At 42.3% G+C, this 11,392-nt stretch overlaps 1 protein-coding gene across 7 annotated transcripts in view; it reads left to right on the top strand.

Moving 5' to 3' along the window:
* Window positions 1-1,044: 1,044 nt before the first annotated feature.
* The window catches only part of LOC105940370 (protein MTSS 1), a 61,460-nt gene continuing 51,112 nt past the window's right edge, over window positions 1,045-11,392 (top strand). For 5 of the 7 annotated variants that reach the window (XM_036130780.1, XM_021308681.2, XM_021308683.2 and 2 more), the window contains exons 1-3: window positions 1,045-1,329; window positions 1,465-1,605; window positions 6,255-6,316. In XM_036130780.1, coding sequence (XP_035986673.1) covers window positions 1,534-1,605; window positions 6,255-6,316 — 134 coding nt within the window. In that variant the 5' untranslated portion in view covers window positions 1,045-1,329; window positions 1,465-1,533. Of the gene's footprint in view, window positions 1,606-6,254; window positions 6,317-11,392 lie in introns of all 7 variants that reach the window. The other 2 variants (XM_021308689.2, XM_036130768.1) reach the window with 2 other exon arrangements.

Raw genomic sequence — 11,392 nt, 5'->3', positions numbered from 1 at the left:
ATTAGGACTTAATTTGACAGGAAATTAGTGGTTTCACCTAAACAAAGCCATTGACATGAGAAGTCATCCAGTCTGTAAGATAATGGAGAACGTTTACAAAATATTGATTTGTTCTCCTACCAATAAGTGAATCAAAGCATTCTTCAACAAAGGTTTTAAGGGTAGGCTACAGTACAGTGTGTACATTTTTGCAGCTGGCAACTTTTCTTCATTCCCTGCTGACAGATTTTGATTATTACAGATGGAAAAAGTTTTTTCTTCATCTTCCCGTTCTTATTTCACCGTTCCTGTTATCTTAACGAGGCTTTTGAAAGGCTGTATTCCCAGATATGATACCATATCTGGGAAATACTGAAACAAGCTTGTTGTTGGGCCTCTAAAAGAACAATAGATGCAAAGGATTTCAAAGAGAGGTCTTACTATACCTAAAGTTTTGTAGTTTTATTCTTAACCTAAAAGCCGAGGGCCTCTAGCGCGTGACTTATTGGTGTAATAGCTATTTATGCCACTAGGTGTCCTCCTTTCTCTACAGTACGGCTTTTAAGTTTTCAGCTCCTGCTTTTATCCACGTTTTTTCCCCCCAGCAGCTGCAAACCATTGCTTTTTTAAATTATTATAAAACTGAAACATTTTCCAAATCAAGGGTATGAAAATCAGCTTGTAATTGTTTTTCCAATTGGCCTCTGAATTTTCAAACACAAAAAGTTAAAAACTCAATATGTTTGCTGTTTTAGCAGCATAAAATCTACTAGACGTGAGCGATAAGTTACGGGTGACAAACCGGAAATACGGACTTAGGCTTTCCCTAATAAGACGCAACGTGTGACGCATGCGTCGAACGTCGCAGACATAATGAAGTTTACATTTATGTTTTTACCTTAACAGTAATATGCTTAATATATGTAATATACTCGATTCTAGGTATAGTGGTATTTCTAAATTATTGTAACGCGGCACCAAAGCCCATTACTTGTTTGGTGAGCTCTTATTTTGAAGGATGCTGGCTTCCGGATGTGTATATTTATGAGCTCGAGGACCTCGTCCTCCTCCTCTCCCTCAGTTTGGGAGCCGAAGCGAGAGTGAGGCGAGTCGGTGTTTACTTTACCTGTCGGGATACCGGGTATCGCTACCATATGAGCGCTTTGGATTAGATTTATTCATTCTCAGCCTGCCTCAGATTAAACTCCCCCCCTACTATGGATACAAACGTGGCGTCGCGGAGGGAAGAACGTTCTTTAAATCTCTCTTTTCGTCCCGACAGCTTCTTTTGATTTTAAGCGCTGCCCCGGAGCAGGACCCGGACTGTGTTTTTCAGCACACCTGACGGGGGTAAATAAATAAAGGCTGTCTTCTTTTTATTTTTTATTTTTTCTTTGTTTTTCTTCTTATCTCCTCCACGTTTTCCTCACGGTCCTCCTTATTCGTAACTTTTTTTTTTTTTTTTTTTTTTTTTTGTGGGGGAAGTTTTGGCTCCCCTGTGCAGCGGAGGCGACTGGCGGAGTCAGGGCTGACCACTGGAGCTGGTCCTGAAAAATGGAGGCTGTTATCGAGAAGGAATGCAGCGCTCTCGGAGGTCTCTTCCAGACGGTCATTGGAGACATGAAAGTAAGTTAGATAAACTTTTTTACGAGCACAATCAGAGTTAGCTCAGAGCAGATCCCCCCTATAACAGCCTCAACTAAACGGGGTTCCCCTTAAACTGCGCCCCATTAGTAGATCTGAGTCCAACTACAAGTGCACGGCATGTTGTTTGGGGTTCGAGCTGAGCAGAACCATGAGCCCAGATTGAATCTTTTCACTGCAGCATGTTCACACCGTGCTCCAGTTGCAACACTGGACTCCTCCTTTCATCCAGCTGGAAATTGATGCAGCAGAAATCCCCTGATGTCCAGGCAGGGCGATCAGAATTAGGCCAAGTGACTTTTGAGGATGATCTAGATAGAATGAGCCATTTAGTCCCTAGCCAGCGGCTGTGTTTGTCTGGAGGCATGCTGGAATGATGCCATCAGGGCAGAAAATTACCCGCAAGGTGGGAAGACTTTGACATGCACAGGTCAAAGGGCGAGCCACTGAGTACGGTCTGAGGCCTTCTGCACGCCCAGGTCCCTCTCTGCTGCTGTCCGGTAACACGCCAGAGAGGATATGCAAATGCTGAGGAGTGTTTTATGTGTGGTTATAGGAGCTGTTCACATTTTCATTCACGTGTTTTATGGCCCACTTGATAGGAGATTGTACTCTTTCAGGCTCAATGCTGGCTTCAATTGAAATCTTTTACAGTCCCAGAGGGGCAACTTGTTTGCAGCAGAGTCCCACACGGGACAAAAAAAAAACTCTCAGAAAAACAGCCAAAACGAAAGAAAGGAACAAAACAAAAACAACAGAAAACACATTTGCAGCACAGTTGATGCGATGAACGGTGGCTCAGAGGAGTAAGAAGTGAGCTGTGGAGTCACAGGTTGCAGGTTCACCTCCTGGACTAGACTACTTTTACCTCCATTTAGGGGGAGGGTCGTGGCCGAGTGGTTAGAGCAGCGCGCTTGCTGTCAGAGAAGGATGCAAGTACCCGGTTCAATCCCCGGTCCCGGTACTCTGGGTCCCTGAGCAAGACCCTTAACCCCAGAATGCTCCCTGGGTGCCGCACATGGCAGCCCACTGCTCCCCTAGGGTGATGGGTTAAAACCAGAAAACAAATTTCATTGTAATGTATGTTTCAATGTATGTTTCAATAACAATAAAGATGATATTACTAATACAGTTCATCTAGAATAATTCAAAATGAGTGAAAGACTTCAGGTACTGGTTGGATCCTGCCCACTGGGCAGGATGCCTGAAGTCAGCGGGCAGACGATGCCGCCTTCTTAGTCAGTGTCATTCAGAAGGTCTCACTGCAAAAAGGAAACTACAAGTACAAAATTTCTTAAAAAGGAGTGTATTTTTTCCTTGTGAGTGTTTTCACACCACTAAAGTAAGATAATTAGATATAATGCACTTGAAATAAGATGATAGCGATGAGATGTTCCTATTTTAAGTGCAGAAATCTTATTCCATTGGCAGATAAGATTATTTGCCTGCTCAAATCAAGGACAAGCACTCGTATTTCAAGTAAATTTTACTTAGTTTTTGTTCCCTTTTTGCTGTGAAATCAGTGCCAGCAATCTTTGCACAGAACTTAACTACCGAACTCTTTTTGTTTGGCATGCTGAGGTTATCGAACCAGAGCACACCGTTCCAAAATGTCGAAGATTTGATAAAAAACTAATTAAATCATTATTAAAAGAAATTGATCAGCGTTAAAACCCTTCAGTTATCTTTAAAAAAAAACATCCTTTGGTTTCTTTCACAGGGCATCAGTGTTGGCCTCAAAAGTTTGATTATCGATTTCTTGGAAAACCAATCAGCATTTAAAGTGTTTTATATGAGCAGGAAATGATACGCAGCAGCCAGTATCTTAGGCTACGATAACGCTGCAAATCTCAATGCTCAATTCCAATTTTTATTTAGTTTTTAGGTTTTTTTTATTGTTTTTAGGGGGTTTTGTGGCAGTAGTGGCTCATTTTTTTTTTTTTACAAAGTAGGCTGACAGGAAAGGGGGTTTGAGAGAGGGAGGAGACGTGGCAAAGGACCTCAGGCCGTAATCGAACCCGGATCAACCGCGTCGAGGACTTGCCTCCAAATTCCACATCCTCCGCTCCATTCCAGAGCGTTTAAGTCCATGAAAAGCAAAGTCTACTGAATCCACGGTTACTCCGTCTAGCTCCACTCTCAGTTCCTTGGAGCTCGAGAGGTACGAGTTCACGCGATTAAAAAGGAGCCGCAAACAAAACAAACTTGTCATTCATCCTTTTAACAGCATCCGAAAAGTATAAAACGCTCAACTTTGCTGGGAATATTTCAGAAAGATGGTTTCATTTGTAGTCTCGTTGCCCTATTTTACTTTGACCAACCGGATGTTGTTGGCGTTATCCTGTTTGATACGATTGTAGCTGTGGAGCTTGACCTGGCTGGAGTCCGACGGACCGAACAGGAAATCGGACCCGTTCCGTATTTTGACAGTAAACCACGGAGAGCGTGTCCGCTGACGTTTGGAGAAGTCACGGAGAATGTGGAACTGTTATCAGTAAAATAAAATAACAACGTAGCTGCTCCGTTGGACTAATTAAATGTGAGCGCCATCGGTCTTCTGTCGGAACGGTTCAAGACCCCAAAGTGGTCCGCGTGCCCAGATCACAGAAGAAGAAGTCGCACCGCAGCACACTGTCTATGGAAGTAATGGCAAATGTAATTATTAAAAGTTTTCAATAAAGCTTCATTTGAAAAATAAAATAAATAGACACTGGCGTTTCTGTGTTAGTATGAAGTTGTTGAGTAATGGTAGGTAACGGTATTAAGACTGCATCATGACAAGAAGAACAAAGATCAGATGAAAACAGCACAGCTATTAACGATGGTCGTTTGTGGAGCCGTGACTGCTGCTGCTGTGGAGAAGTCTGCGGATGTGTAGTGGCTCCAGGACGATGGCGTAGAAGACGGATTAAACGTTTAGACTGCGGACGCTATGAAAAATATCTGATACAGATCCAAATTAGTACCATCGGGGGGGCTGAAGTGACATAGTACACCGTCTCCACCAGATTAAGCTTCAGCACGGTGCTGGCAGTGTCATGCTGTGGAGATGTAGGAAGATGGACTGGGCTAAACTCAGGGTAGTCCTGGCAGACAACCTGCTAGAGGCGGCAAAAGGCTTGAGACTGGGGCAGAGGTTCACCTTCTTGCAGGAAAACCTGGAAAGGTATAAACCTGGAGCTTCAGTAAAGTGGCTTAGATCAAAGCGTGTTCAGTGTCCCAGTCAAAGCCCAGACCTAAACTGTCTGTAAATTGCTGTATAACATCATATCTCATAAAATCCACAAAGGGTTTTTGTCGTAAACAGATTTCAAAGGGTACGGTTTATATTGAAAGCACTGTAGAAGAACCAAACTGTAGCACAGACTGCTGCATTAAATGACACGCTTTGACAGTCATCATTATAACTTTGCATTTGTAATGACTGGAAACTCTGTGCTACGAACGCAATAAAGTAGAGTGGTAATTCCTAGCAGCTCAGGTAGATATGAAAATAAAGGTTATAAAATTTACTATTTGCACAAGCCAGCACAGGAACATCAGAAAAACACTTTGTTCGACCCACTACCGGCGGAAACAGCGCAGAGACTCAAAGACACCTAACCATTGTTTTTGCTTTTATTTAAGTATAAATGTGACATTCAGACTGCAGGACATGGTGCAGCCTGTTGGGTGGGGGTGACCTTCTTGCTGGTGGCCCCAGCTGCTCCAAGGTGTGGTCTGTCAACAAGAGGTAGGAAGCACAGGAAGGAAGCCAAATGGGGGTGGGGGGGCTAATAAGTGACTCCATAAAAATAATGTCAGATGACGGATTAGAGACCTGCAAAGTGGGGGGAAATTGCCACGCTGGAAACGGACCAAAAGGCGCAGCGGCGATGTAATGCACGAGGAAATTCGGGGGTCGGTTTAATTGTTGGGTGTTACGTTCGGCAGTACAACATGACATTCCTCAGGCCCCTGGCGCGAGCACAGTGCCACAGCAGTGCCAAAAATGTAAGCTTTCTTTAGGCGTCGTGCTTACAAACCCGTTGGCCGTCTCTTTTTCATTCGTTTGGCCTCCTTCTCTGCAACTGTTTGGCTCCAGAGCTCCTCGGCTACTATCGGTCCTTTTTTTTTTTTTTTTTTTTTTTTTAGGGAAAAAAAAAAAAGTCAGAGCCGCATCTGGAACCGGACTCATTATAACATAGCATAGTGCACTCATTGCTTTGGATTGGCTCCAAAGGAGGCCCATGACCCATTTTCAGCCCAACACGCAAGGAGGACATGATGGTAATCTCTATTTTTACTTTAAAATATGGAGTAAATCTGGCTTTAATTGAGGTAACTGAAACCTAGTTTTTTTTTTGGGAACCGTTTTGAAGTACTAGAATATTAGATTTTGCTCTGTTTTGGCAAACAAATTGGACCCTGAAATCTTTAAAGTCCCAAAACAATCGGGTCTAATTGCAAGTATTAAGAAAACCTACAGGGCTGCATTGCTGAGACAGCCCAGGCTGGGGTCCCTGCCAGTCAGGTGAGGTCAGGATTGAGCCTGTTGGGTTTTGGGCCGCCGATGTTCGTAACTGTGAGAAACAGAAACTCTGTCCTGATGGTGAAGTTGCATCATGCTGTTTTTATCTGCGCTCCCACAGAGCAGCTGCCCTATCTGGGAAGATTTTATCACCAAGGCTGGAAAACTGCAGGCACAGCTCAGGTAAGTGTGTGACTTTGTGCACATTTGAGATGTTTGTATGTTTGTATTGCTGATTTAAAAAACAAAAAAAAAGTGTAATAAAAAATTATATATATATATATATATATATATATATATATATATATATATATATATATATATATATATATATATATATATATATATATATATATATATATATATATATATTTTTTTTTTTTTTTTATTAAACTGGAGCGGAAGTCCGAATTAATTTTTGTAAATCTACTAATTTCAGCAATCCTGGTTCTTGTTTGACTACATTAGCTAATGTCTATATATTATTTAGGGAAATTATATACAACCCCGAACAAAATATCAGAAGGAACCATGGTTGTAAAAACAATTAGTGTGTTGGGTTAAAATCCTAAAAGACATACAGTATATGTTATAGTGCATGTCCAGAGACACTCATTTGGTGCTGTACCATGTGCTTCTTAACCATAAACCCATTTTTCCAACTGGTTTTGCACCTAATATAGGTTTTTACTGTAGCCATGTGGCCTGGTAATAATAACCTACAATATATTACAGAAAAATGTGTTCTTTAACGCTTATTCAAGAGTTCTCACGTATCCTTTCTATCTTTAAGCACCTTTCTCTCATTTAAGTCATCTTCTAATAATTGTACGTTTATGTAGCCTCTAGCTAGATTATTCATATTCACCTTGAACAGCAGCCGCCGCCCCTAGTTGGGTTTAAGTGGCCACGTGTCAGAAGACAAACAACTTATGACAGATGAAATAAAAGATCTTTGTCCAACAAGGGCCGCAGATACAGACATCCCATGGTCTGAATTATTCTTTGATTAACTGTGCATGGCACTTCCCCAGCGGTTTAGGTGTCCGCGCGTCCTCGCGCTGACTCTTACTGACAGTTGCATAAAGGTTCAGTGACATAATAATCATCTCCCGGGTCTGCCCGGCGTCCCATTGTTCTGTTTTCCTCACCATTAAGGTCGATTATTGCTGAAATGTTGTTCCAGTCTCTCCATCGTTCAGGGGTTAAATATGTGACCCAGCCATCCGAAATGTCTGAGGAGTATTTGTGAGCTCGTTTGGTGAGGACTGGTTGTTGAAGTTTGGTTTAGTAATGTGCAGCTACTAGTAAGTCGGTAGCTACGGTTGATTCATTGGGTCATATGGGTCCACATGTGTGTGGTTTTTTTTTTTTTTATTATTTCAGGTCTGAAACTTTCCAAAAATCTTTTTGAAGAGACTGTACAGTATATGAGGAAGAAATAGTCAGCTTTATGATGCAGCTCTCTTAGGAATGGTTCAAGATGAGCTTTGTTGAATTCATGTAGATTTCCCGTTTCCATTAAATGAATAGGTACACACTCCTGCTTCAAACTTTTCACTGCAGACATTTGTTAACATTGTGGATCTAGTACATTATGGCTCAACTAAAAAAACAATGGCAATCCAACCCCATTAACAACAATACTGCAATTTGTTTTATAAATGCATCTCCACACACACACACACACACACACACACACACACACACATTGGGTGAGAGCAGTAGAAACCATTGTATTTCACAGCACTTTGTGTTCTACCAGAATCACTCAATGAGCACTTTCACAAATGTTCACTTCCTGCTTTCCACTGAAGGTCATTCATAGAAAGATGAATACTCTGCTGTATATTTAGACCAGACGGGACTTTTCCAGGTAAGCTACAGCCACCAGCCTGCTCCCAACAGAGCGGTGCTTGTGACGTTAGGCTGCGTGTAAACATTTGGCTTCCTTTAGAACACGCGACTGCGGGGACCTTATTGGAAGAGCCTTTCTGTCAGTCTTTAGATCCCTTTGCAGAAAAATGACCTTTTACACTCTCCAGTTTTGCCCATACCCCCCCAACCGACAGACCCCTGTAATCTGACTATTTTGGGCAACTAACACATGCATTCGGTAAAACATAAACACGCCCACCTTCTCATCTTGGTCGGGACAAGTTACCAGCTAGTTGTGGTCGGAGCACATGTCCCGGGCTGTAATGCCGCCAAAGGCAGTCGACTCTGTAATTAAGCCCCTCTGCTCACCCTTGCAAAGCAGCCAGAATATCAGCCAATTACAGCGTTGGGACACTTTGGTGGGGTTCTATTTTCTCTGAAAAGAATCGTCGTGTTTTCTGGTAATGAAAACACTAATATCAAAGCACCACTGACACTTGCTTTGATATTAGATCATTTCTCTGTAAATCTGTCAGTATTGCATTTTCACTATGGTTTCTGCAGTTATATCAGAGCTGAGCTAACATTTGACAAAGTGCTGAAAAGCTAAAGGCGTATTTAAATGGTGATGATTCTGAACTGATGTGGACTTTAGGAGGGGTTCCTAGACAGGTGGATAGTGCAAGTTTACTAATGATAAACACTGTACGAGGATACGTTAAACGCTTGGTATTTACTCTAAGTCCTGCATATTATGTATCTGAAATACGTCCAGCCAACGCCACCTCTTTCTATGAGTCACATTTACTAGATTCACATTCCAGCTTCAGCTTGTCTAAGAATAGATGAGAGCAGCAGGACTCGATGTATCATTGTCGTAAAGAGCACTCTGCTGTACTGTGGGTTTCTCTATGGGGAGTGCAGATTGGCCTGGCCAAGGCCCTGTGGAATAGATATGTTAAAGTCATTTGTCTTGACTTATAGCAGGAGTTTGAGCAGTCAGGTTCTTGTTGGAGTACGGCTCAAAGCTTAAACTCTAATAGTACCTGCAGTGCCTTAGAAAGGCATTCACACTCCTTGGGCGATTTGACATTTTGTCACGCAGCAACCACAAACCACAGTTTTTTTTTAGGCGGGTTATGCTGTAAACAATCTATACTGGGCTTTTTGCTCTGATACCCATCCATTCATTCATTCATTGTCTTCTGCTTATCGGAGTTAGGGTCGCAGAGCAACTGGTCCAGGAGAGAAACTCAGACATCCCCCTCCTCAGCCACATCCTCCAGCTTATTCTGAGGACTATCAGACGGTATTTGTAGCCCTTCCGGCGAGTAATGGGCCGGGGGTCTCCTCCGTGTGGAACGTGCCCGTAAAATCATAGATAGGCAGGACTGGCACTGCCTACTGGAGCTGAAGTTTCAGCACGGCCGCCATCTTGGATGGGTCTCTCACGTGCCTCCATTGCATTTATTTCGTTTGCTCAACGAAAATCAATCAGAACTCCCTGAATTTCTACCCAATTTTGACACGGTTTGGTTTGTTACAAATGGCAGAGATGTGGTTAAGATACAGGCCGATGTCACACATTAAAACATGTTTTAATGCTGAAATACATTGTTTGAAAAGACGTATTTCATAAATCAATGCTCTTTAACAGGTGGACATATGGCATAATAATGTATAAATACGTGATTTCAGTATGAAATCACGTATTTAACAGACAGACATGTGGTAGGGCATAATATTAAATATTTAAATAAATGCATGTTTTTATGCTGAAATACTTTGTTTCATGCTCTTAAACAAAGAGACATGTTGTATTAGAAACAAATAAATGTATAGATTAATACATTTTATATTTTAATAAAAAAACAAGTCGGATTATTCATTTAAATTAGTTTCACTCTCACACACGTACAATCCTGAGCCTTCTCTACACACCAACAATTATTTCTTCATATTTTTGCATGCTGTGCATACAGACCTGGACAAGGGTTATTTAAATTGTCCCAGTCATTCCAGTGTCTTGCACTATTGTTCTTTCAACTAGGGCCGGAGCTTCAGACCTTTGAAGAAAAATTGTTTTGCACTGTGTAACTCCAGGGTACTTAATTTGGCGATGTGATTCAGCCTTAGTTTGTGAAATAGTGATACTAAATCAGTAAGCATGACATGATAGTCCATCTGTTGGATTTCTGCAATGGTCTTACCGAGTAAAAACACACCTTTCTAACCAATCTCAGCCCAAAATTGTGATCTGCACCATGTGATCTACTTTGAGTAGTTATCGCTGATTATTCCAACCGCAATCTGCAGAAAACACGGGCAATGTTGCTCCCCCCGCGTTTTCACCCATCCAATATGGCGGAGACGCAGGATGGGCTCCAGCAGGTATTCAGGCGTCTACGTATATAATGTCAATGCCTAAAACCCCAAAGGGAGGCATCTTGATCAGATGCCCAAACCCCCTCAACTGACCGCTTTCGATGCGGAGGAGCAGCATCTTTACTTTGACCTCCCCCGGATACCAGAGCTCTTCACCTCAATCCTTATCTCTAAGGCTGAGCCTAGCCAGCCTCTGAAGGAAGCTCATTTTGGCTGCTTAAATACCAGATCTTGTTTTTTTGGGCACAAGGGTTTGAACATACACAGCTTTGCTTTTTAGTTCAGCTCCTTATTTACTGCAACAGACTGGAGCATTTGTACAGAAGAAGCCCCAGTCCGTCTGTCCATGTCTCACTCCGTCCTACCATCACTTGTGAACAAGACACCAAGATACTTAAACTCCTCCTCTTGTAACAGAGAGTGACCCCTGACCTAGAGGGGCAATCCAACTTTTTCCGGTGCAATGCAAGCTGGGTGGCAGATGAGGGGTGGGAGCCTTGGTGTGCTAATCCCTGGTGGCACAAACTGGCTTTGTTCTGATGCTCCTAATTCAAATTCAGTGCAACCAGTTGTCTTCAGAAAGCTCATATTTAGTAGCTAACAGTTCACTTGTGTGTCATTTACACTCATTAATAGCAGAGCTGTCCTGTGAAGGCATCAGAGGTTTGCTAGAAGACATTAACAGGATTATAAAGTCCCAAGAACACACCAGACATGTCAGGGATACATTCACAAGCAGAGTTAGGTTAAAAATCAATATCCAGTGCTGTGAACGTTTCACACAGCGCTAAAATCAATTATCCTACAATGGAAAAACCATGGCTCAAATTCTTACCAAGACACACATGCTGTTTCACCTTACCTGGCATTCCTGGCAAGAAAAGCATAAATCAGTGGTCTCAAATGCAAGTCCTCGAGGCACCTGTCTCTCAACTTTCAGATGCGTCTCTGCTTCAACACATTAGCAGAGCTCTGTAGAGTTAGACTGCATGCTAG

The sequence above is a fragment of the Fundulus heteroclitus genome, chromosome 3, assembly GCF_011125445.2.
Source record: "Fundulus heteroclitus isolate FHET01 chromosome 3, MU-UCD_Fhet_4.1, whole genome shotgun sequence".
NCBI classification, from domain to species: Eukaryota; Metazoa; Chordata; class Actinopteri; order Cyprinodontiformes; family Fundulidae; genus Fundulus; species Fundulus heteroclitus.
This window is presented reverse-complemented; position numbering and strand designations above follow the sequence as displayed.